This window comes from Schizosaccharomyces pombe, assembly GCF_000002945.2.
Source record: "Schizosaccharomyces pombe strain 972h- genome assembly, chromosome: I".
NCBI classification, from domain to species: Eukaryota; Fungi; Ascomycota; class Schizosaccharomycetes; order Schizosaccharomycetales; family Schizosaccharomycetaceae; genus Schizosaccharomyces; species Schizosaccharomyces pombe.
Genome location: NC_003424.3, coordinates 4,439,631 through 4,462,908, shown reverse-complemented (window position 1 = coordinate 4,462,908; position 23,278 = coordinate 4,439,631). Strand labels below are relative to the sequence as shown.

The following is a 23,278-nucleotide window of genomic DNA, read 5'->3' as shown; positions in this document are numbered from 1 at the left end:
ACATTTTCGCTGTAAATAAATTGTCATTACTGAATACCTAAGTAAGGCTAGCATATAATAAGTTTATATTTAATATGCATTTCAAAACTGAAATGCGAAAGAGTATCGACTAACTTCAGCACTTTAAACGGAAAGAGTGCCCGCAAGCTGTTCATTATAACGTAACCCGTAGATTGGGTATTTACTCAAGACCTCTTTGGCCTCTTTAAATTGTTCAGGAGACAAAGATTTATTCAGTGCATTGAGATTGCTCTTTGTACGAGAAACAGATGTGGAGCCAGGAATAGGAATGACCAGACCGTTTCCAGACGCCATTATAAAAAGAAGTGAAAACTCGGGCATAGTCATACCAAACTTTTTAGCAAGTTGCTCGACAGCTTGGAGGAATGGAAGATTTTTAGCAAAAACATCAGGGCTAAATCTGTCCAAATATTCTAAGAATGGGAAAGATTTAGCAAATTCTTTAAGGTCTTCGACAGTCTTAATGCGACCAGTCAAAAGGCCACGACAGAAAGGAGAGTATGCAATAATAGGGATAGATAACTTCCTACAAATATCCATAATACCGTTTGTCTCGATATCACGAGAAAACAAGGAGTATTCGACTTCGACTGCAGCAATGGGGACCACAGCGTGAGCACGTTTGATAGTTTCAGCAGAAACTTCGCTAAGGCCGACACATGAAATCTTTCCAGAGTCCACAAACCCCTTCAATGTCTTCATGGTTGTCTCAATGGGAACATTTGGGTCGACTCGAGCACATTGGAAGAGATCTAGCTTTTTGGTCCCACGTAAATGAGCTATCACATTTTCAACACTCTTTGACACGAAGTCCGGATTTCCATCAGGAACTAGTGTTTTAAAATCCAAACCACCTTTGACAGATAAAAACACCTTATTAGCGTTTTCGGGATATTTTTCAAAATATCTAGCTAATAAATCTAAATTAGAGGTGGGAGGGTCGACACCATAAAATTCACCCGCATCCCAATAATTGGAGCCTTGGGATAAGGCATAATTCATTACTTCAAAGGCTTCTTCATCTGGAGTTTGCTTGGGCTTCCAGGTTAAACCCATAAGACCAAAGCCAATAGGTCCGACTTTAAATCCGCTAACGATAGGCATCTTTTCACAACTTTAATTTAAAAATGCTTAACTCTGTAAATATCAAATGTGTATTCTCAATTTTAAGCGAATAATATTGGAAAAACTAAGCTGCTAGGTATGCAAAGCTTGCTATTTATATGATAACGGTACCGTATGCTGTAAGAATTTCCTAATGGTTCTTTGAGACGATGCTTACTAATTAGTTCTACTGTTAATAATAATGAATCAAACGTAAGTAACACCTACTCTTCGTACCGTAACTAGCTTAAACAGCTTTGTTCTTTATTTTTGGCTTTGCTTTTATAAATTTACTTCTACATTTTTAAACATTGGATCACACGTGTAACATACATTATTGAAATAGACTTGATAGTAAGTATTATGAATTGAACTATGAATGGAAATATTGGAATTAAAAGTAATTACACCAAAACTGAGAACTTACATATTATGTTATTTGAAAATTCGAGAATTTATTAAATGAAAGAGAAGGGAAAATGCTCATGAACTTCAGAATCGCCATTTTTGTTACAATACCAAGGAACATTTATTTATTTACACATTTTTGTTTAATAGTGAGAAGAGGTGTGCTACAGAAATGAAATTTGAGGAAGTATTCAATTAGACTCTCATTTAAAACATATATGAGAATTGATTTTAAACGGTTTCTAACAGCGTTCATGTCGTTCTTTCTCCTATTTTTTGCTCTTGAATTCTCTTTTTCTTACTGACAAAATCGTTAAGATACGCAAATTTGCTATATTAACCTGAACGTCATAATTTGAGCATCTCCAATGGCATTGTTATTACAGATTAACAATAGGTTCGGTATATTGCACTTAGATTATATAGGGTGCAAGGCAGAAGGATGCACTAGTAGTACTCACCTTCTTAAACCCTACAAGGATAGAATTCGTCTTTTCACCGTTATTTCCGATATCTACTACAACATAAAATAATTGTATAAATCCAAGGCTATACTCTTATATCGGTCTGGAAAAGTATCGGCATAGTAAGTATTAAGGAAAATCAATGCCTCCTATACGCCAGGCCGTCTCTTTAGCAGAGAAAAAGGCAATTCGAGATTATTATAACCAATCTGCCCATAGAATTCCTCAAAAGGAAGTGACAGAATGGTTTCGAAAAACGTACAATAAAGATTTATCGCAGTCAACGATTTCCGAAATTCTTTCACCCAAATACAGTTATTTAGATGATGGAAGTGTAAGACTCGGTGATATTAAAAAAATTCGAGCTCCAAAGTTTCCTTTGCTTGACAATGCCGTGTACGAATGGTTGCAACAAAGAGAAGTTGAAGGCCTTCCTATATCAGGGGATATGATCAAACAAGCTGCTACTCGATTTTGGTCGAAAATTCCGGCGTATGCTTCTCTCCCATTACCAGACTTTAGCAATGGTTGGTTGGATAAATTTAGAAGAAGACATTATATCCAGCAAAGTGCGGTAAATCAGGCATTGGAATCCATCAAATTTGAGGTGTTTAGAGAATACCCAGTTCATATTCAAGAGTTTATACGGCCTTATGCCCAAAAAGATATATTTTGCGTTGGAGGGACAAGCCTTTTTTGGAAACTCACTCCTAATAAACAAAACTTGGATTATCAGGAAATCCAGGGAATGAAGCGTGGAAAAGCCAAAGTGTCTTTAATTATGTGTTGCAATGCCGATGGGTCAGAACGACTACCTTTATGGATCGTGGGTTATGCACAAAACCCAAGATCTTTTGAGCAGTGCGGTATTTTCCCTAAAAGTATGAACTTCGAATGGAAGTGGAATGGCCGAGCTTCAATTTCACCAATTATTATGGAGGAATGGCTTCGGTGGTTTGACACACGTATGCAAGGACGCAAGGTCCTATTGATGTTAGAGAGCAATGACACATATCAGTTCGGTGTTGAAAGTGTTCGACGGTTTAAAGGTGGTTTTCAGAACACCTCTGTATTTCGAATTCCAGAAAAAACATTGGACATTAAGTCTCCGTTTGAACAAGGAATAGTCGATACATTTAAAGCGAATTATCGAAGATACTGGTTGCAATACTCCCTTAATCAAATCAACATATTGAGAGATCCTCTAAAAGCCGTTAATGTTTTAAAAGCCATTCGGTGGATGCTTTGGTCTTGGAATTTTGGGGTGAGTGAAAAGACTATTCAAGCATCTTTTCTCCGATCAGGATTATTGGGTCCACATTCCGAGGCCGAAGGACAAGGAATGGAGTCGTATCAAAAGGCCATTATGGAAATTGGTAATCTGATTTCAAGCAAGGGCAGCGAAGCTGTTAAGCAAATTAATGAATACATTAGACCTTCTGAAGAAGATGAAACCAAATTACATCAAGATGCTGTGGATACCGTTGCTGCAGAGTTTCTGGAGGAGAGACGCTTTGAGTCGGATGAGGAAGAAGACGTGGAGCCTCAAATATCAAACGTGGAGGCTGCCATGGCCTTTGAAGTCTTAATAAAATATTTTGAGCAACACGAAAATGGGGATCCCTCGTTTGTTTTAGATTTGTACCGCAGACAAAGAGTGATTGCCCCTAATAATTTAATAGCGTGATCCACTTACGGAAATAAATTGAGAGCGAGTCTTACTAAACCCAATAAGTGCTTCACGTTGGATGATTTCAATCTCCAAAGCAAACAAATTTCCAAAAAAAAAATATAGTGAAACAAAAGTCGACACTCGTACAAAATTACTTTTTTTAATTGAGATTAATGTTTCTGCTTACTTTTGGTTAACTATGGCGGGCGGCTTTGAACCCTTCTCGTTTAATATTCTTTTAAATTCACTTAGTGTGTGTACATATACCTGAACAACAAAACATTTTATAGGATTCTAATGATATTATGAATTATTAATGATTTTTTTTGTATAAACTGTGTCACATTGTGTTTTCCTTTGTTGTATGCAAGACAGAGATATAGAGAAGCAGTGAGAACAATTAATAAATAAAAATCAGTTAGCGCGCAAATGAAAAATAAAGCATTAAGCAATGATGCTTTAATAATTTAATTTAATTTAATTTAATTTAAATGCTATAGATGATGAATGATCATATGGTTTTGTGAGTGAGATGCTGTTTGAGTTGTTGCGCTGGTAAACCACTATTGGAAATGCTAGAAAAATGGGTAGGGGTTTTGATATGACTTTAAGTCCGAATCTGAAAACCGAACCATTAATTTTAATAGCTAGGTAAAAAAGCCACACACAATCAGAGATTTTACCAAAACAAGACATAAAAAAATCACATTATGGATATGAGGCAACTGGAGTGTGGAATTTAAGGAAATATGTTTATATAATTATGAGTTTTCATTGAGCTACAAAACAGAAGATATATTTCATTGAATAATTTCTGTAGTGATGACCCACTTTAAAAAAAAAAAAATTTGAAAGTAGAGTAAACAAAATGGAATATGCCATTTTTAAAATACACACTAGAATGATCCACACTAGCTATGGTGATCTTAAAGTATATATACATATCTTCTTAAATCTTGAAAGTTTTGCTTATCAGATCTTTAACGCGCTCCAGTACGAAAAAATGGCATGCTTAAAACAACAATACAATAATGTGATGAGTAATAATATGGGTTATTAAAAAAGTAAATTGGAGAAACAAAAAAATTAAAACATTGGAAGAGTGTATAGTTCTCACGGTTTTGCGTTTTATGTGTTTGAATTTACAAATTTCAGTGATCTTCGCTATCTTGACAAGTTGCACAATGGAAATTGGCACTGCGACCATGAGTAAAATAGTTTGAATTTCATTTCCAAATTTAGTTGCGATGTTTGCGAACAAATTACTGAGTGATTTGAATGTAGAGCAAAGATGATTAGTTAGAAGAAACAGATAGAGGGAAAAAAGAGAAGAGTTAATAATTGAAATAAAATAAAAATAAAAAAAGGGAAATAAGAAAGCAAAAAAAAAAATTTTATTAGCTCTTGAAAATGTGGATGAAGCACTTCCAAATAGTAAAATTTGATTAGGTAAACAAACCGAAAAGAATAAAATGAATGCCACCGAAAAAAAAAATGTATGCAAAAAAAAGAACAACAAATGGAAACGAAAAAGATTTTCTAAAGCAATATCAAGAAAAATTTTTTAATTCATTCTAGTCTTCCTTAATCAGCGTCGCATTTCGCATATTCAATACTTTCTTTCATTTTCCTTTGTTGCATGCTTTATACCATAGCAGGTTATGCACTAATCACATGGACTATAAACGAAGACAAATGTCCGAAGGTGGTCAAAGTGCGAACCGCTTAACGAACCTTAACACAACAGTGTCAAGAGAAAGCTTCGCATGTTGAAAATTTTAAAAAGACGCAGAAAGGATACTTTTGCAGTAGCAGCAATAGGTCGACCAAAATACTGGCTCATAGAAAGTAGTAGTATTATATTTATGATGCTAAAGAGGTTGCTAATTAGGATGCAAGCGATGGGAATATCAAAGAAATGTAATAAAGAGTAGTAGGGACAAACACTCAAGAAATAGAATTTTATTTTATTTTTTTATATTTTATTTTTCTTTAGTAACAAATGGAACTCTGGTTCGTTAAGTGAAAACAAAAAAAAAAGACACGTTGGCATAAAATCGACTCACATTCATCAATCAAGACCAACTTTGAAACACATTATACTGCTACTACTACTACTACATTACAACCGTTGTGTTTTTGTTTTACAACTACCAATCCAGTCAATCCCCCACATAGACCAAAATCTCCCACACACGTGAACCCCAGTCCAAGTCTTCACCAGTCCCCTCCATCCCACCCTTTCCTAGTCTTAACGCTCACCCTACCCCCATAAGGATCGAAATCCCCCACTTTGCGACTTTCAAAGTACTGGGCGGAAACTGGCGTAGCTAATGTCTAAGATGTCAGCGTAGGTGGCGAATTTTAGTGTCTCGGGTATATCTGTTTACACAAGCGTTTGCTACTATTACCAATTCCTAAATACAGAATAATGGTTTAACCAACCGCTCGATAAACTCTGTTTCCCATTTTTTTACTCTCATCGCTTGGCCATGATTCGCTTCGCATGCATTAAAGTAATTACGGCACATTGACGTAATAAACCTTATTTTGAGGTCGTACGAAAAGAGCCCAACTCCTCGCGGCCGTAGTGGACGTGCGGGTCAACAAACCAAACTAAACAAACGCTATCAGAAGATTAAAGTTTCTTTTGTTATGCATATGTATGAAATCCCACTTTTGTTTGTGTATCAACGTTTATGCTTGGTTATTCAACGTAATGGCTTATCTACGTTTATGCTTTCCATTCATTTATCCACGTTAAATGCCGCACGTAACGTACCATGATAAGAGATGTTTTGGTAGGGAAAATTCAAAGGGCCCAGGGCCGAACTTCTCGTGTTGATGGGGCAGGAACGTGTGAGAAGGGAATTCGCCATAAAGCAGAGAATACTAACAGTTACCAGTGGGTCGAAGCTAACAAAACCAACAAGTTGAGCAAAGCAAATGAAAAGCGAGTTTGGGATTTTCGGAGAGCGAAAGAACATGGGGTTTCCTGCGAAAATGACCCATTTTGACTAGATTAGCCCAAGGTGCTCCCATTTTCTCAGCGCATCGCATTCTTTGGGAAATAAGAGAAGGAAGAAAATTTAAGAAGCGAAAGCGCACTATGCAGATGGCGCTAGAAGTTGCTTTGCTTTTTGCTACTAGACTAGACTAGGTTGGCTGGCATCGGAGTTTCAACGTCGTTCGTCTTTCATCGTTCCTCGTTTGTTAATATCAAATTTTCGATATAGTGAATTGTATTTCCGAGTATGCAATTCCCTCTAAAGCATATTACTATTGCACAGTGAGATTTGGGAGGGAAGCTTTGCGTACGCTAGCACATATGAAATCTTGTGATTTTTGAGGGTGTCTCTTCCTTTGATTCGCCAAAATTAAGCATTGACATCATGGGGTAAGGTGTCCTGTTTTGTCATTCGTCGTTGTTTGAATTAGATCATGTATAGGAAATCATTCGTCCAGGTGTCGGTCTTTTGTGTCACCATTAATCAGTAGGAGTTGGAGCTTTGTTTACTAATCATCGTATAAGTCATATATGATTTTTACTATAAATATTGAATTCGCCCCCCTTTGCAGTTCACTGAAATAAGTAGAACAGCACGGTCTTTTCGTTTCTACAACACGCTTGCTATTCTCTTATTAGTATATTCCTCTATCTATAGTCTTTCCTTCACTTCCTACATCCAAATTGATATAGGTTTCCTTTGTGGTATTATTACTAACAACGACAATTGATTGTTTTAATTCATTGATTTTGTCGTCTTTCGGTTTTTATCACATTTTATAAAAACTGCATCCCCCTCTTCTTAAGAATAATAAGAGGCCATTGTTTATTTACCCCGGTCCTTTTCTGACCATCTAATCTTTTCGTATTAGGTGCTCTTTTACTTATAGTTTGGTTTCGCCCATAACTTTTTGACGACGTTGTTTACTTTGGTTGATATAAAATTATTTTATACAATCGTTAACACCTCATATTTTCCATTTCATTACTGATCTTTTGGTTTTGTCCTGTGTTTGCATTTCAATTCAGCTCTGCCAAATTTATCCCACTACTTCATTTTTTATCTTTGGTTTTTTTTTTTTTCTAGTTAATTTTTTAATTACTCTTACTCATTTACGACAACGACCCCTTTTCTCAATTTTTTAATACAAACTTTTCAAAATGTCTACAAAACTCGTTGATCACGTCGAAATTACCGTTCCTACAGGAAAAACTTACATTCAACCTGTCGGTCTCTTTATCAATAACCAACATGTCGATTCCGTTCACGGTGGTCGTGTGAAGGTTTACTCTCCTTCTACTGAGAAACTTATTTGTGAGGTAGCTGACGCCGACGAAGAGGATGTCGATATCGCCGTGAAAGTTGCTCGTGCCGCTTTCCAGACCGATGCTCCATGGCGCAAGTTTTCCAGCGCTCAACGTGGACGTTGCCTCTCCCGTCTCGCTGACTGTATCGAGCAAAACTTGGAATACCTCGCTTCTATTGAGACTCTTGACAATGGTAAGAGTATCACTTTGGCTAGAGGTGACGTTCAAGCTGCTGCCGATTGTTTCCGTTATTATGGTGGTTGGGCCGATAAGGATTATGGTCAAACCATTGAAACCGACATTAAGCGTTTTGCCTATACTCGTCACGAACCCATTGGTGTATGTGGTCAAATCATCCCCTGGAATTTCCCTTTCTTGATGTGCGCTTGGAAAATTGCTCCTGCCGTCGCTTGTGGTAATACTATTATTTTGAAGACTGCCGAACTCACTCCTCTTTCCGCTCTGTGTCTTACCAAGTTTGTTCCTGAATGTGGCTTCCCTCCAGGTGTCATCAATGTTCTCAGCGGTGATGGTCGCCGTTGTGGTAACGCTATTAGTTCTCACATGGACATTGATAAGGTGGCCTTTACCGGTTCTACCGGTGTCGGTCGTATGGTTATGCGTGCTGCCGCCTCCTCCAACCTGAAGAAGGTCACTCTTGAATTGGGTGGTAAGTCTCCCAATATTGTTTTCAACGATGCCGATTTGGACTCAGCTGCTGTCTGGACTAACTATGGTATCTTTTACAACTCTGGTCAAGTCTGTTGTGCAGGTAGCCGTGTCTACGTGCAAGAGGATGTTTACGATGAGTTCATTAAACGCATGGTTGCCAAGGCCAAGACTTTGAAGGTTGGTGATCCTTTCGCCGAAGATACCTTCCAAGGTGCTCAAGTTAGTAAGCAACAGTATGAACGTATTGTTAGTTATATTGAGAGTGGCATTGCTCATGGTGCCAAATTAGAGATTGGTGGTAAGCGTCATGGTAATCTCGGTTACTTTGTCGAACCTACTATTCTCTCCAACGTTACCGAGGACATGGCTGTCGGTAAGGAGGAAATTTTTGGACCCGTTCTTGCCGTCATTAAATTCAAGACCATCGAGGAGGCCATCCGTCGCGGTAACAACAGTACATATGGTTTAGCTGCTGGTGTACACACTAACAATATTACCAATGCCATCAAGGTCAGCAATGCTCTTGAAGCCGGTACTGTTTGGGTGAATTGTTATAACTTACTTCATCACCAAATTCCCTTTGGTGGTTATAAGGAGAGTGGCATCGGTCGCGAATTGGGCTCTTACGGTCTTACCAATTATACTCAAACAAAAGCTGTTCACATCAACCTGGGAATGGATTCTCCCATTTAAGGAAATCAGACGCAAATATTTTTTGTAAAAAAAATAAAAAAATATGCATTCAATGGATAAAGAATGAAGAAAAACTCTAGTGAAGAGAATTATTGGATTTTTCTCTTTATGTTATGAATGTTTACAGTTTTTCTTGAAACTCTTCTATGACGGATTTTCTTTATTATGAATCAAAACGGTTTTGATATTTGAACTTTCAAATGCATTTTATTGAATTTACATAGTGATGATTCTTTATGTTAGTGGTACTTTAATATATTCATTTTCGTTAATTGCTAGATGATTTTATTTGCAGGTAAATATAGCCGTAAGTTTTACTAAAAGAACGGAATGGGGATGTTTTTGTGGTACGCATTCCTTTGGGGAAACAGATTGATTTGTATTTAATTTGCGAGGATGTGGGTGCGGGACGGGAAAGAACAACACTGAAGAAACAAGTATCATTATTTCATTTGAAAAATTAGGGAAATAGATTCATCTGTTTCATTATCTAAAAATTAGTGTACAACTGCTCCAGCTCTTCGGGAGAGACGCAAACTTCCAACAATTCTGTAGTGAGAAAATACATTTCCTCACCCAAATTGCCAAACGCTTTTTGTTCAGTATCGCCGAATGCGCAGCATGCTATTGCATAAACGAAACGAGGTTGTAACGCATTTTCAGCTAACATAAATTTTGATGATAAATCTTCGGAAGATAAAATGTACAGAAGCCGAACAAGAGATACTAAAATCTCTACGCATTCATTTTGAGGGTACATTGACGAAAGGAGTTGCTGATGATACCAAGTGATGGCTAGTCCGATGCATACTATTAAGGGATTGCATACTTTTAAAATCTCTTTACCAATGTTTCCAGACATTTGTATAAACACGGTAAAAAAGGATATGACAAAGCGATGAAGCGTTATCCATTCATTCTAATTTGTTAGAAATAAGCAATGCAAAGATTATAAGCACAATTCGTAAACGTACCAATTCAGGAAAATTAATCCTTTCCCTAGTAGTAACAACTAAAATATGGGCCATAGTTGTGAAAAGTTGCATGAGTGATTCTTGGGATTTATCATCGGCATTTAACAAGTTAACTGAAGCGCAAAACGAAGGAGTGGTGGAACTAATAATTAAACAAACACCACATTTAATCAAAGAAGGAGCATTTTGCACTCGAATGCAGGATTCGAATAACGACGGATCAACCGCTTTAGTAATGTTTGCAAAGTCATCAGCACTTTCACGTGCTATAGATAAGTATAAATAAAGAAAATCTATTAAAACGTAAAACTTTGAGTCCAAAAAATTGCTTTTTTCGTATTCCTTAAGAAGAAAACCACTTATTAAAGAAACGACATTTTCCTGAAAGATAAAGGTGGATGATTTAGGGTCCAAAATTAATAATGCATTAAACAAAGATGTTATAGCAAAGGAGGCATTATATAATAATTTTTTCATTGAATAATTTAAAATCGACGATGATGTTTGAACGACAGATTGTACATAATTGGAGGAATCCATAGATAGATCGGGACTGTATATTAGAGCTTTCAAGTTATTAAACAAACATTCACCTTCCTCCTCTCCTTCAATTGTTTCTAATGAATGCATACAACCACCAAATACGTATGCTAAAGTTCTAGAAGACTAGAAAAGTAAGAAAAGGGAATAAAATTTAACACGACAGTTTAAAAATACTTACAAAATACAAATCTTCTCTTTTTTGTAGAGAAAGTAAATCTTTCATCAGGCTCAAAGACAAACTTGCATCTGATATAGCAATACTAGAACTCACACTATCCGTTGAAGCATCTTCAGCAGTAGCAACACTTGTTTTGCGCTTCTTTTTAGAAGGGCTGTTTTTTGCAGCATGCTTTGTGCTCTTAGCAAGCTGATCAGAAGAAGATAACAATTTATTGTCACCATCTTCTTCATGGGATTTTTTCATAATCGGAGAATTCTTTACATCTCTTTTCATTTTTTTCATAGTTTCGATAGCATCCTGTGCTTCACGCTCATGAAATAGGGATTTCGTTTTTGCGTATTCAATTTCTTTTTTAAGCTCCTCTAATTTCCGTTGGTATTCATCTTGCTTTTGCTTTATAGAATTATTTAACGATTCTAGGGCGGCATTATTAGCTTCGGATTGTTTTAGAAGGTTAGCACGAAGAATTGCATTTTCTCCCGACTTAATTAAAAGTTCTGTTCGAAGGTCATTAGAGGATAATGAGGCTTGTGAGTTTACGGTAGATTCCCGGACTTTTTGAGAAGAATTGGTGTATGAATTTGGAAGATTTAAATTTTGCTTTTGCTTTTCACTCGGTACAACTACTTGAGAACTTTGAGCTTGAACCTGGGTTTGAGCTTGTTGCTCTAATTCATCTAAATTCACGCCTTCAAATATTTCATCCGAACCCAAACTCTCCAAGTCAAAACTTTCATCAGCCATCATTTTGTTTGTAGCTTTCACTCTCGTTTATGCGTAACAATAGTTGTTTGAAGTGATTCCAAATTGTAATATGGGCCCAATGTTTTTCTTATTCTGTAAAAAAGAATTGAATTCATAATAAATCGTAAATTGTTTCAAATACTTTCAGCAACCTTGGTAACTGTAATTATCGTAATTCAGCAATTGGAAAACCTTAACAGTTAGTAAGCAATATTATGCAGAGAAGATAAGGCCGAAAAACCATATCTCTTTCTAGTATGAATACCACATACAAACGAAACACTAATAGCAGAATATGACTGCAGTCACTAAGGCTGCTTAATCGCGTAACTTCCTGTATGAATAATTGAACCCTTGTAGCAATATGAATTGATTTTGCAGAGCACCAACAGATATGATAAATAAGATAGTCTTTTCCAAAATGCGCAGCTATATAAGATGCTTTAACGATACGTTTAACTGCTATGAGTATTTCTTGTGATCTTTAATTTACTTGTTGAACTTGGCGTATTAGTGCATTTTGGTTAGCAATCGAATAGCCAACTTGAAGTTTTACGAGTTACGTAATCGACAATAAGACCTCAAGTACTGTAAATCACTATTAGCCAAAAATCAAGTATTTGAATTGTCAATAATAAAAAATAAATAAAATAAGTGTATGATGTTTGAATGCTTTTAAAAATAAAACATGAGAAAAATATTTTTTATACTTAAATTAAGGTGTTATGACAAATGGCTTCCATCATTTATTCGAATTAATAAACATAAAAGAATTAAAAAAATGAAAATATTATTAAAAAAGTAAGATCGAATTGTAGTCTAACCAAATATATCAATGGATAAAATGAAATAATTTGTTATTTTGTTTTATTGTAGAAATTATTAATTTCAATCTCTATTGAATACTCATAACCTCGAAAAATTTAAAAGTTATTTATTTTCAGACAGTCCAACTCCTAATCGTAGAACATTTTATAGTTTATGCTGGTTTAAACGGTTTATTGTTTCAACTCGAACAACAATGACAAAGCCTAAAATGATGATCATATGAATTAACGTTAAGTTCATTGTTTCTCCCCCATCCATTTACTATATTATCAAAAATAAAAAGGAAAAATCTAAACCAAAACACTTAAAGCGTTAATTATAAGTATGTTTAGGTCAATGACAGTCATATAAACATTGATTAAATTGATCAATGCAGTACTATATTAGTCATATTACCAGTCATTCAAATCGTATAAATTAATCCATGGCTAGTAAATTGTTTAGTGACAGAGATTTTTCTCTGACATGAAATCTGAATTATTTCTCTTGTGAATATCTTTGTTACTTTCTCAAGAGTGTATGTATGTGCCCTAGAATAGTGACTTCCTTTATCAAAACTTCGAGTTTATTGCCCTTAGGAAACGTACATAAAAAAGTTGAAAGTCATGTTTTTTCAACATAAAAAAACACAAACAAAGACTTAAATAAAACTAGTACCATTTATACAATAACATTACTTGAATTAATAAATTTAAGTGTATTTTTGCGGCATTATCTCAAGGGACTCCAGTAGATTCTACCACTTACCACCTGGCAAAAGCAACACTCCTCCATGTCTACAAAATCCTACGATTATTTAATCAAATTACTTCTCATAGGAGATTCAGGTGTGGGAAAATCATGTCTTCTTCTGAGATTTTCGGAAGACTCGTTTACCCCTTCTTTTATCACAACGATTGGAATTGATTTCAAGATTCGCACGATTGAACTAGATGGAAAACGTATCAAACTCCAAATTTGGGACACTGCTGGCCAGGAACGTTTCCGTACCATTACCACTGCTTATTATCGTGGTGCAATGGGTATTTTATTGTTATACGATGTAACTGATAAAAAATCATTTGATAACGTCCGAACTTGGTTTAGTAACGTTGAACAACATGCTAGTGAAAATGTTTATAAAATCCTTATTGGAAATAAATGTGATTGTGAGGATCAGCGTCAGGTCTCCTTTGAACAGGGACAAGCGTTAGCCGATGAGCTGGGCGTTAAATTTTTAGAAGCTAGTGCGAAGACGAACGTCAATGTAGATGAGGCATTTTTTACCCTTGCCCGGGAAATAAAAAAACAAAAGATTGATGCAGAAAACGAATTTTCCAACCAGGCAAATAACGTTGACCTCGGAAACGATCGTACGGTGAAGAGGTGTTGTTAGGCTCCTTATTATTATCTTGTCACATTTTCTTTTTCGCTAGTTTTTGATATTAGCACCGCCGATACGTATATAGTCGTGAAGTGTGTGGAGAGCTTGAAGGAGTGGAGATTGGCATTGCTTTTTATATCTTGTGTTGGTTATCGTTTCCGGATTGCTACTTTGTTTCCTTACTCTTTTCAACTCTACCCGGTTGGGAAGTTTATAATATTTCTCTATATTGTACACTTTCTCTTACTTTTTAATGCTTTCATAACGTAAAATTTATGCCTAATAGCTTCAATCAACTTTTGATATGCTTTCGAGTTGTTGTGATTAGATCGAGTTTACATTTTGGAATATAATCAATTCCCATGTTTTTTTTTTCAACGTCTCTTTTTTCATTGCAATTTCCTTAACATTTCAAAAAGTAATGCCTTTGCTTTTTCTTGGGGCCATTTTCCAATGTTTCTCGCGAATCCTTTTATCAATTTGCAACGAGCAATCAAGCACCATCTAATTCGTCCTGTTGATCTACCTCATTTATTTTTTACGGCTGCTGCCTATTGTTTTAAATGTTTGGGCCACTGAACCAAGTTTACATTTTTCATCATGTTATACCGATTTGATTAGGTTGTCATCAATCGAAACGTCTTTTAACGCCTATCTTTTACATATTTTAATTGCCTTATCTTCATCTTCATTTAAACGTAAGATGACTACTTACCTTGTTACATTGTAGATTTTATTTTATTTTTATCTTGCAACGAGACCACAACAGAAGCCTTTCCAAGATTACCACTTCAGCATCTTAATCTTTTTAAACAACGTATTACTATATGAAAGTCGATGTACCAGATTATTGCCAAGATTAAAACGATTTCAGCAATGTAGAGTAATTTGGCATACTCATACTCTTGTTTGTTTACGTTTTTGTTAACTACGCAATTGCTAACCAAGATAACGATGTGTTACTTTGCGGTAAGTCTCAACTTGGGATTTTACTATTTTCTTTTCATGACAATTTAACGATATGCAATTATATATATATCGATAGTCAGGTTGGACTTAATGTACAATTACCAGCTGATAGCTGATAATTGAAATATGAAACGCAGGAAATTTGATTCAATTTATAATATTTTCATTTTAGGATATATTAAAAATTACGAATACATTTCCGTTTTGGGTGACAAATATAAAACTTAAGAACAAAAAATGTAGCGAAGCATACCGTAAAATGGAGTAGTGTAGTGAGCAATAGCCACGGGTTCAGAAAATAATAAATTCGAAAAAAACCAACTCAAAGAGCTACTATAGTGAAAATTAACGATACTATCTTTAAAATATTTACGTTGGTACACTCAATTTTGTAAACTGTTGATAACACGAAAGATTGCAAGGTTCTCTGAAAAATGGCGGATTTTATTTACCAAGAACAAGCAACGTTCTGTTTTGGGAAATAGCGAAATGTCTAGCCAAGTTAGTTATTTATCGACTCGTGGTGGATCTTCAAATTTTTCTTTTGAAGAGGCTGTGGTATGTCACAAATGCGTCTTACTTATAACTCGGTTTACTAATTGCCATTACTGTATAGCTTAAGGGTTTGGCTAATGATGGAGGATTGTTTATTCCATCAGAAATCCCTCAGCTACCTAGCGGATGGATTGAGGCTTGGAAGGACAAATCCTTCCCTGAAATTGCCTTTGAGGTAATGTCTTTGTACATTCCTCGCTCTGAAATTTCAGCTGATGAATTGAAAAAATTGGTTGATCGCTCTTACTCTACCTTCCGCCACCCAGAGACTACTCCTCTAAAATCATTAAAGAACGGTCTCAATGTACTTGAGCTCTTCCATGGTCCTACTTTTGCGTTCAAAGATGTTGCTTTGCAATTTCTTGGTAACCTCTTTGAATTTTTCCTTACTCGTAAGAACGGAAACAAACCTGAAGACGAACGTGATCATCTGACCGTGGTTGGTGCCACTAGTGGTGACACTGGTAGTGCAGCTATCTATGGCTTACGTGGCAAGAAGGACGTTTCAGTTTTTATCTTATTTCCCAATGGACGTGTTTCCCCTATCCAAGAAGCTCAGATGACTACAGTCACAGATCCTAACGTTCACTGTATCACTGTGAACGGCGTCTTTGACGATTGTCAAGATCTTGTTAAACAAATTTTTGGCGATGTTGAGTTTAATAAGAAGCATCATATTGGTGCCGTTAATTCTATTAACTGGGCTCGTATTCTCTCTCAAATTACCTATTACTTATATTCTTATCTTTCCGTTTACAAGCAAGGAAAGGCTGACGATGTTCGTTTCATCGTTCCCACCGGTAATTTTGGTGATATTCTCGCTGGTTACTACGCCAAGCGTATGGGCTTACCTACTAAACAACTTGTTATTGCTACTAACGAGAATGATATTTTGAATCGTTTCTTCAAGACTGGTCGTTATGAAAAAGCTGATTCTACTCAAGTTTCGCCCAGTGGACCTATTTCCGCCAAAGAAACTTACTCTCCTGCAATGGACATTTTGGTTTCTTCTAACTTCGAGCGTTACTTATGGTATCTTGCATTAGCCACTGAGGCTCCTAATCATACTCCTGCTGAGGCCTCGGAAATTTTGTCTCGCTGGATGAATGAATTCAAACGTGATGGAACAGTTACTGTCCGTCCCGAGGTTTTGGAAGCCGCTAGACGTGATTTCGTGAGTGAACGTGTTAGTAATGATGAAACCATTGATGCTATTAAAAAAATCTATGAAAGTGATCATTATATCATCGACCCACACACTGCTGTTGGCGTCGAAACTGGTCTTCGTTGCTTAGAGAAGACTAAGGACCAGGATATTACCTATATTTGCCTTTCCACAGCTCATCCTGCTAAGTTTGACAAAGCAGTAAACCTTGCTCTTTCTTCTTATAGTGATTATAACTTTAACACACAAGTATTACCGATAGAGTTTGATGGCCTCTTGGATGAGGAGCGCACCTGCATTTTCTCAGGAAAACCCAATATTGACATTCTTAAACAAATTATTGAAGTTACTCTCAGCAGAGAGAAAGCTTAGAGGATTTAGGGATACCATTGTTACCGTTACTTTGTTTCTTTTCAAAAAAAAAATAAAAAAATCTGATTCCCGGTATTTTTTAGTTATATAGAAGTTGACTTTACATATCCATAGTATTAATTCGTTTTTGGAGTCGTCAAAATTTTTGAGGTTTAAGCTTAATCTTTAGCAAGACACTTTCATCCATTCTTTTGTTTATTTTTTTCTCCTTTTTTTTAAATTTATTTTTACTTGAAGATATGTAATGAAAATTTCAAATGATTGACTTAGCTTTTGTATTTATAGACATGGTTCTATATAGTTTCGTCTTTGTTTGCGTCAATGAACCCCATTATTAAGCATAGTATTATAGTAAATTATCCCAGCAATTAATAGTAAGCATCAAAAAACGAGGGAAACGAGGATTAATGAAGCATAACCTAGCTTACACCATGAGGTATACGCAGATGCAATCAATTTTTAATTATCCTTCGTTTACTACGTGTAGCTGATAATCGTCGACATCTTGGAAGTACTTCTTTATGCTTTTTAAATACTCTTTTTTGCCGGGAGTAAGTTCTTTCAAATTATCATTTTCTTCATCTGATGAACCAGTGTTGTTGTCATTATCAGAAGCTGTATCCTTATCTTGCGAATGATATGTTTTCAAAATTTTCTTTTCTTTTACACCTTTCCGTCGCTTTCGCAAGTTGAATGCACTTTTCACCGGTGATCTTGCAATGCTGTCTGAATAACTAGGGTCCTCATCAGAATGAATGGCAGGTGGTGAAGAAGATTTGGTTTCATATAGCCCAGATAAATCAATGTCATCATCTCGCCGCCGTTTTTTTCTCAAACGCGTTAAATGATGCCCATGTGGAACAGGTATAAGTCGTTCAAGTTGCTTTGAATCCATTGGCTTTGATGTGTTGCTCAGATTGGACGGTGTGATTTTTCTCTGCTGTAAAGATGAAGTAGAAAGAAGAGAAAGAGGAATAGGTGAAGATGATTCTGAGCCATTAGGAGGCAGAAGCGGAGAGGAAGAAGGAGGTAGCTCTGGAGTTGAAGGAGATGCAATTGAGACAGTTGGTACAGACTGTTGATTTTCATCGGCAGATCTTATTTGGAGAGCTTCGTTATAATCAATTTCACCTATTTCTAATGTAGGAGGCGAGGAGGGAAGAATTCTGTTATATGACATATTAGAGGTTTCGTTGAATCCCTTAGAAAGTGTATTAACAAGATCATTGGAATTAATCGAAGATAAACGAATCCCTTTTGTTGAGCTGAAGCCAAACGGATCATCATTACTTGAAGAAGGAGGCACAATTTCAACGCTTTTGAATCTGTGAGATAACTTCTTATTTTCTGGCGTCGAAGTCTCAATTACATGGGCAGTTTTAACAAAAGAATCATCGGAATCCATGTTATATTATGAGAAAATTCGAATGAATTAAGCCGCCAGAAGAGATTTCAATGCATTTCACTTTTGTATATTGCGTACAGTTTTTACTGAATCTTTGATTCCAATGTCAAGATTATACTGTTACCTACGTTACTTTGAAAAGAAATGCAAGAAATCCATTGCAAAATTGCAATGAAAGAAAAATTACATTGCTCTTTCTTTTTAACATATATTATTTACACCCTATCAAAATACAGATGAAACAAAACACGACAAACTAACGGTATGGTGGTAGTCATTTATTTATATTTATAACCTAAATCGTATAAAACAACAGCATCGTTAACTAATCCATCACTTTATGAAAATAAAATAATTTTTAGCGTATACTTCCCGGGACGTAAATATGAGGAAATAAAGGGGTGAAGGGCTCACGTAGTAAATCCAAGGCGAAGAATGAACGACAAATGAGGACACAGTAAAAGCATGAATTTGACGGTTTGTACAAATTAAAAAATAATTTTAAATCTGCCATGGAGAAAAGGGGGGAAATTAGATATCCTTCTTCTTTTCGACAGTTTTGGTAACTGCAGCATATTTTTCAGCCAATGTCTCGTATTCCTTATCACGGGTCTCCAACTTTGTACGAAGAGTCTCAAGCTCTTCCACGGCCTTAGCATTATTAGTGCTAGCTTCTACTTGAGTTTGTAAAGCTTGCATTTTATCTTGAGCAGCTATCATGGCCTCTAAGGCAAGGTAATAACGATTGACAACTAAAGAGAGGAACAACGCAGATCCGCAGAGATACAAATTTCTTTGAGCGTAGAATTGGCTAGCCTTATATCCCGAACGAGCACTTTCGGTGGTGCTAGGAGCGGCAATAGCAAGATCATATTCTTTGGTCACACGAACAACACGGCGAACAGAGTCAGCAAACAGAATCAAGATGCAAATAATAGTAATCTAAAAGTATTAGCATACAAGAAAAGAAGGGAAAATAAGATATGGGAAGAAGGAAAAAATCAATCAGGTATCAAAGTCAACATATATTTGCCATGCAAAGCATAATAAACATTTTAAGCTATTTTTCTATAGAATCGTAAAGTGAATAATTCCATCTTCCTACGAGAAAGGATGTGGAATCTGTTTTTCGCATTCATTGCAACTAGCTATCTACTATCAGGATGAAGTGATACACTGAAAATTTACACCCAATTATTTTTACAATATTTATAATGTGATCCTTACCTTTAAAACATGTTTCACTCTTCCGGCGAAGGGGGAGTTGCTAATGGCATTCAAAATGGCTCTTCGAACTTTAAGTGGTAATGGCAGAGAAAGTATTACAAATGATACTATCTCTACCATTAAGAGCATAAAAACAATCATGTAGTAAATCGTCATTTTGATAATTCAAGAAAGTTTTCTACAAAAAAACGTATGGGAAAGGACAAGTGAGAATAACGCTTTCCTTAAATAATAGTTCATTAGTTTTTCCTATGACGTAAGCTCTTGAACTTGCTGATTTTAAGCCAAAAAGTCATGCCGTTAAATTAAGCTGACTCTGAGGTTGAAGTTAAAAGACCATTTCTGACCAAGTCTCTTTGCAGGTTTCGCTCACATCAAAGAAAAACAGTAAACAAATACAGTTCTACCATACTAACATCTTACCAAGCGCATTGCTACTGCGTTTCCTCGAAGTTTTACGAAAGTTAAGCGGACATACACTATACGTTTTTGTTCTTTAACACAGTAACTTACGACATACTAACAAAAAATCAGCTTCCACAAAGTCGAAAGACAGATTCATCTGATTATTTTTAGCGTCGTCTACAGTCGTATATATATATATATATATATTTATAACACTACCTGCTAGATACTTTCAACATTTTCGTTAACTTTGCTCAAACAACCCTATAACAGCTACTATATAACACCTTTACTGTACTTGGATATGAAGCTATTAGTATGATATTTCCGACAGGCTCTTATTGTAAATAAACAGTATATGACAACATATTACAAACAAAATTGATCAATTAAAAAAAAGAATGAAAGAAGAAAAACTTTTTTTAAACATAAATAAACAAGGGAGACTGACTTTGCTCACCAATCGTTCCTGCTAGAAGATTGCTTATTGCTTTTAACAGGTGAAAGGCGAGCCCGGCTGCGCTTGATATTCATCCAAGGGAAGTTTTCTTCTCTAGCAGCCTCAAAAGCGTCAATCATAGTTTCTTTTTGCAAAGTCAGTCCGATGTCATCCAAACCATTAACCAAACAATGTTTACGGAAAGGCTCAACATCAAATTTGACTTGTTTATCACCATAAGTTATAGTTTGATTAACAAGATCGACAGAGAATTTGACTTGATTTTCAGCGGCTTTCATCATATCATTAACTTGCTCAATTGGAGTAGGAATAGGAAGCATACCATTCTTGAAGCAGTTATTGAAGAAAATGTCAGCAAAAGACGGTGCAATAATTACACGAATGCCAAAATCGTTTAATGCCCATGGAGCATGCTCACGAGAGCTACCACAACCGAAGTTGTCGTGAGCAACCAAAACAGTTGCATGTCGGTAAGGTTCGCGATTGAGGACAAAGTCGGGTATCTCCTTTCCGTCCGCATCGTAACGGATTTCGTAGAAAGCAAATTGACCAAGACCGGTACGTTTAATGGTCTTCAAAAATTGCTTGGGAATAATTTTGTCAGTGTCGACATTAGCCATAGGCAAAGGAGCAGCAATGCCTTCAACGACGGTGAATTTGGGAATACCGGCAGATCCAGAAGATACAGAACCAGCAACATTAGTGGCAATGCCATCAGCATCAGTAACTGCATCAGTAGCATCGTCAACAGAAAGGCCTATATCACCCTCTACATCATGGCTGGGATCATAGTTCTTGTTAGTAATAATAGAAGGAGATCCGTTGGAAACATCTCCAAAAAATTCACGAACATTACAGAGATGTCCTTTAATAGCGGCAGCGGCAGCCATAGCGGGACTAACAAGATGCGTTCTACCCTTAGCACCTTGGCGACCTTCAAAGTTACGATTTGAGGTTGAGGCACAACGTTCATATGGCTTGAGTTGATCGGGATTCATACCCAAACACATTGAACAGCCAGCTTCACGCCAATCAAATCCAGCTTCAATGAATATTTGGTCCAATCCTTCAGCTTCGGCCATTTTTTTAACGAGACCAGAGCCTGGAACAATCATAGCATCTTTTACGTTAGCAGCGACCTTACGGCCCTTGACAACGGCAGCAGCAAGACGCAAATCCTCAATACGAGAATTGGTACAAGAGCCAATAAAGACTTTGTCGATGGGATAGGACACAATAGAGGTATTAGGTTTGAGTCCCATATATTCTAGAGAGCGTTGAATAGACGCAGCACGTACGTTGTCTTTAACGTGTGCGGGATCAGGGATATTACCATTAATGGGGATAACGTCCTGAGGAGAAGTACCCCATGTTACAGTGGGTAAAACATCAGCAGCATTGATTTCAACTTCAATATCGTACTTAGCATTCTCATCGGAGCGGAGGGTTTTCCAATAAGCCACGGCCTGTTCCCAATCATCGCCCTTGGGAGCAAGAGGGCGGTTTTTAACATATTCAAAAGTCGTTGCATCAGGAGCAATCATACCGGCGCGAGCACCAGCCTCAATGGACATGTTACACATGGACATACGAGCTTCCATACTTAAACCTTCAATAGCTTCACCGCAAAACTCAATAACGGAACCAGTACCACCAGCAGTACCAATAACTCCAATAATATGAAGGATCAAGTCCTTAGAAGCAATACCCTCAGGCAATTTACCGTTTACACGAATGCGCATGTTTTTACTCTTGCGTTGCAAAATGGTTTGAGTGGCCAAGACATGTTCGACCTCACTAGTACCGATACCAAAAGCCAAAGCACCAAAAGCGCCGTGGGTAGAGGTGTGAGAATCACCACAAACGAGGGTCGTACCAGGGAGAGTGAAGCCCTGTTCAGGACCAATAACGTGAACGATACCTTGACGTCTGTCATTCATACCATAGTAGGTAAGACCAAACTCCTTAATGTTATTTTCCAAAGCCAAGACTTGAGTGCGTGAGTCAGGTTGATGAATGAAGGAAGCGATATCCTTCATGTCCTTACGAGGATCGGTAGGAATATTGTGATCGACAGTTGCAAGAGCAAGTTCGGGATGACGAACTTTTCTACCAGCAGTACGAAGGCCCTCAAAGGCTTGAGGAGAAGTGACTTCGTGAATCAAGTGTCGATCAATATACAACAAACATGTACCATCCTCTTGAAGGTCGACAACGTGGCTGTCCCAAACCTTGTCGTACAAAGTTTTAGGAGAAGCAACTGAGGGAGACATATTACAAATGAATATAAAATAAAAAAATTAGAATAGAACAAGGAAGGCACCAAAAAAAAGAATAGAAAAAGCCTGATATCAGCAGTATCTCTACTATGTGGCTAAATCAAAATATTAAGAAATTAAAGATATTATTAACCTCTCCCCTCAAATTTGTTAGAAGAAGCGAAAAGTATCCCTTTCTTCTGCTAAAACTTTGGATTGACAAACTCTGAAAAATCCTTGGTGTTTGGTTATGGACAGATGTAGACCAAGGCCGACAGTCGCATATAAATTAGAAGCGTTGCCATTGGACGTAGATGGTATTGATACCACGGAATTCCAGACACTTGTCAATGGAGAGATAGCGAGTAATATTATAAAAGTGCTAAAGCACCTTATTTAAAACAACGTATAATTAAGTAGTACACCATTTGCCTTCACTGCTTTTGCCTTAGATTTTTGGTCATTTAAGTTGGTCAGCAC

General features: G+C 36.6%; 9 protein-coding genes and 17 long non-coding RNA genes across 26 annotated transcripts; 14 read left to right on the top strand and 12 right to left on the bottom strand.

Moving 5' to 3' along the window:
* Positions 1–7: 7 nt before the first annotated feature.
* Positions 8–1,212, bottom strand: plr1 (pyridoxal reductase Plr1). The gene has a single exon (NM_001020013.2). It carries the CDS (start codon positions 1,123–1,125, stop codon positions 124–126), a length of 1,002 nt encoding a protein of 333 aa, NP_594584.1. The 5' UTR covers positions 1,126–1,212; the 3' UTR covers positions 8–123.
* On the top strand, positions 541–1,015 carry SPOM_SPNCRNA.4012. Its single transcript, NR_193373.1, has one exon. It is a non-coding gene; the product is annotated as a non-coding RNA (long non-coding RNA).
* Positions 1,213–1,686: 474 nt separating the features above from the next.
* Positions 1,687–4,733, bottom strand: SPOM_SPNCRNA.990. The gene has a single exon (NR_151385.1). It is a non-coding gene; the product is annotated as a non-coding RNA (long non-coding RNA).
* cbh1 (CENP-B protein 1) lies at positions 2,031–3,989 on the top strand. Its single transcript, NM_001020012.3, has one exon. The coding sequence runs from the start codon at positions 2,140–2,142 to the stop codon at positions 3,682–3,684; it is 1,545 nt and encodes a 514-aa protein (NP_594583.1). The 5' UTR covers positions 2,031–2,139; the 3' UTR covers positions 3,685–3,989.
* SPOM_SPNCRNA.4011 lies at positions 4,021–5,176 on the top strand. Its single transcript, NR_193372.1, has one exon. It is a non-coding gene; the product is annotated as a non-coding RNA (long non-coding RNA).
* SPOM_SPNCRNA.989 lies at positions 4,864–7,031 on the bottom strand. The gene has a single exon (NR_151383.1). It is a non-coding gene; the product is annotated as a non-coding RNA (long non-coding RNA).
* On the top strand, positions 5,277–6,302 carry SPOM_SPNCRNA.4010. Its single transcript, NR_193371.1, has one exon. It is a non-coding gene; the product is annotated as a non-coding RNA (long non-coding RNA).
* Positions 7,032–7,251: 220 nt separating the features above from the next.
* atd1 (aldehyde dehydrogenase) lies at positions 7,252–9,629 on the top strand. Its single transcript, NM_001020011.3, has one exon. The coding sequence runs from the start codon at positions 7,838–7,840 to the stop codon at positions 9,347–9,349; it is 1,512 nt and encodes a 503-aa protein (NP_594582.1). The 5' UTR covers positions 7,252–7,837; the 3' UTR covers positions 9,350–9,629.
* Positions 7,685–8,970, bottom strand: SPOM_SPNCRNA.4009. Its single transcript, NR_193370.1, has one exon. It is a non-coding gene; the product is annotated as a non-coding RNA (long non-coding RNA).
* Positions 9,540–12,304, bottom strand: rad26 (ATR checkpoint kinase regulatory subunit Rad26). The gene is made up of 4 exons (NM_001356167.2): positions 12,064–12,304; positions 11,045–11,983; positions 10,324–10,989; positions 9,540–10,268 (listed from the first exon to the last, which is right to left on the bottom strand). Exons 2-4 carry the CDS (start codon positions 11,792–11,794, stop codon positions 9,840–9,842), a joined length of 1,845 nt encoding a protein of 614 aa, NP_001342867.1. The 5' UTR covers positions 11,795–11,983; positions 12,064–12,304; the 3' UTR covers positions 9,540–9,839.
* SPOM_SPNCRNA.4008 lies at positions 10,592–11,955 on the top strand. Its single transcript, NR_193369.1, has one exon. It is a non-coding gene; the product is annotated as a non-coding RNA (long non-coding RNA).
* Positions 12,305–12,701: 397 nt separating the features above from the next.
* On the bottom strand, positions 12,702–13,175 carry SPOM_SPNCRNA.4007. Its single transcript, NR_193368.1, has one exon. It is a non-coding gene; the product is annotated as a non-coding RNA (long non-coding RNA).
* Positions 13,176–13,374: 199 nt separating this feature from the next.
* Positions 13,375–15,186, top strand: ypt2 (GTPase Ypt2). The gene has a single exon (NM_001020009.3). The coding sequence runs from the start codon at positions 13,392–13,394 to the stop codon at positions 13,992–13,994; it is 603 nt and encodes a 200-aa protein (NP_594580.1). The 5' UTR covers positions 13,375–13,391; the 3' UTR covers positions 13,995–15,186.
* SPOM_SPNCRNA.4006 lies at positions 13,818–14,024 on the bottom strand. Its single transcript, NR_193367.1, has one exon. It is a non-coding gene; the product is annotated as a non-coding RNA (long non-coding RNA).
* SPOM_SPNCRNA.4005 lies at positions 14,404–14,699 on the bottom strand. Its single transcript, NR_193366.1, has one exon. It is a non-coding gene; the product is annotated as a non-coding RNA (long non-coding RNA).
* Positions 15,187–15,404: 218 nt separating the features above from the next.
* SPOM_SPAC9E9.06C (threonine synthase) lies at positions 15,405–17,336 on the top strand. Its single transcript, NM_001020008.3, has 2 exons — positions 15,405–15,509; positions 15,568–17,336. The coding sequence occupies exons 1-2, from the start codon at positions 15,441–15,443 to the stop codon at positions 17,041–17,043; spliced, it is 1,545 nt and encodes a 514-aa protein (NP_594579.1). The 5' UTR covers positions 15,405–15,440; the 3' UTR covers positions 17,044–17,336.
* On the bottom strand, positions 16,316–18,526 carry sor1 (sororin). The gene has a single exon (NM_001020007.3). It carries the CDS (start codon positions 18,446–18,448, stop codon positions 17,507–17,509), a length of 942 nt encoding a protein of 313 aa, NP_594578.1. The 5' UTR covers positions 18,449–18,526; the 3' UTR covers positions 16,316–17,506.
* Positions 17,476–18,614, top strand: SPOM_SPNCRNA.4004. Its single transcript, NR_193365.1, has one exon. It is a non-coding gene; the product is annotated as a non-coding RNA (long non-coding RNA).
* Positions 18,615–18,712: 98 nt separating this feature from the next.
* On the bottom strand, positions 18,713–19,879 carry SPOM_SPAC9E9.04 (bcap family protein). The gene is made up of 2 exons (NM_001020006.3): positions 19,676–19,879; positions 18,713–19,390 (listed from the first exon to the last, which is right to left on the bottom strand). Exons 1-2 carry the CDS (start codon positions 19,829–19,831, stop codon positions 18,980–18,982), a joined length of 567 nt encoding a protein of 188 aa, NP_594577.1. The 5' UTR covers positions 19,832–19,879; the 3' UTR covers positions 18,713–18,979.
* On the top strand, positions 18,725–18,935 carry SPOM_SPNCRNA.4003. The gene has a single exon (NR_193364.1). It is a non-coding gene; the product is annotated as a non-coding RNA (long non-coding RNA).
* On the top strand, positions 19,158–19,390 carry SPOM_SPNCRNA.4002. The gene has a single exon (NR_193363.1). It is a non-coding gene; the product is annotated as a non-coding RNA (long non-coding RNA).
* A 110-nt stretch (positions 19,880–19,989) lies between the features above and the next one.
* On the top strand, positions 19,990–20,389 carry SPOM_SPNCRNA.988. Its single transcript, NR_151382.1, has one exon. It is a non-coding gene; the product is annotated as a non-coding RNA (long non-coding RNA).
* Positions 20,037–20,266, bottom strand: SPOM_SPNCRNA.4001. The gene has a single exon (NR_193362.1). It is a non-coding gene; the product is annotated as a non-coding RNA (long non-coding RNA).
* Positions 20,390–20,395: 6 nt separating the features above from the next.
* On the bottom strand, positions 20,396–23,054 carry leu2 (3-isopropylmalate dehydratase Leu2). The gene has a single exon (NM_001020005.3). The coding sequence runs from the start codon at positions 22,811–22,813 to the stop codon at positions 20,537–20,539; it is 2,277 nt and encodes a 758-aa protein (NP_594576.1). The 5' UTR covers positions 22,814–23,054; the 3' UTR covers positions 20,396–20,536.
* On the top strand, positions 21,049–21,307 carry SPOM_SPNCRNA.4000. Its single transcript, NR_193361.1, has one exon. It is a non-coding gene; the product is annotated as a non-coding RNA (long non-coding RNA).
* Positions 22,175–22,895, top strand: SPOM_SPNCRNA.3999. Its single transcript, NR_193360.1, has one exon. It is a non-coding gene; the product is annotated as a non-coding RNA (long non-coding RNA).
* Positions 23,055–23,278: the final 224 nt, after the last annotated feature.

Coding starts and splice junctions, on each gene's coding strand:
- plr1 (NM_001020013.2), bottom strand. CDS start 1,125: ATGCCTATCGTTAGCGGATTTAAAGTCGGACCTATTGGCTTTGGTCTT.
- cbh1 (NM_001020012.3), top strand. CDS start 2,140: ATGCCTCCTATACGCCAGGCCGTCTCTTTAGCAGAGAAAAAGGCAATT.
- atd1 (NM_001020011.3), top strand. CDS start 7,838: ATGTCTACAAAACTCGTTGATCACGTCGAAATTACCGTTCCTACAGGA.
- rad26 (NM_001356167.2), bottom strand. CDS start 11,794: ATGATGGCTGATGAAAGTTTTGACTTGGAGAGTTTGGGTTCGGATGAA. Junction 10,990..11,044: donor AAAGAGAAGATTTGTATTTT/GTAAGTATTTTT, acceptor TTACTTTTCTAG/TCTTCTAGAACTTTAGCATA. Junction 10,269..10,323: donor GGATTAATTTTCCTGAATTG/GTACGTTTACGA, acceptor CTAACAAATTAG/AATGAATGGATAACGCTTCA.
- ypt2 (NM_001020009.3), top strand. CDS start 13,392: ATGTCTACAAAATCCTACGATTATTTAATCAAATTACTTCTCATAGGA.
- SPOM_SPAC9E9.06C (NM_001020008.3), top strand. CDS start 15,441: ATGTCTAGCCAAGTTAGTTATTTATCGACTCGTGGTGGATCTTCAAAT. Junction 15,510..15,567: donor TTTCTTTTGAAGAGGCTGTG/GTATGTCACAAA, acceptor ATTACTGTATAG/CTTAAGGGTTTGGCTAATGA.
- sor1 (NM_001020007.3), bottom strand. CDS start 18,448: ATGGATTCCGATGATTCTTTTGTTAAAACTGCCCATGTAATTGAGACT.
- SPOM_SPAC9E9.04 (NM_001020006.3), bottom strand. CDS start 19,831: ATGACGATTTACTACATGATTGTTTTTATGCTCTTAATGGTAGAGATA. Junction 19,391..19,675: donor GAGTGAAACATGTTTTAAAG/GTAAGGATCACA, acceptor TAATACTTTTAG/ATTACTATTATTTGCATCTT.
- leu2 (NM_001020005.3), bottom strand. CDS start 22,813: ATGTCTCCCTCAGTTGCTTCTCCTAAAACTTTGTACGACAAGGTTTGG.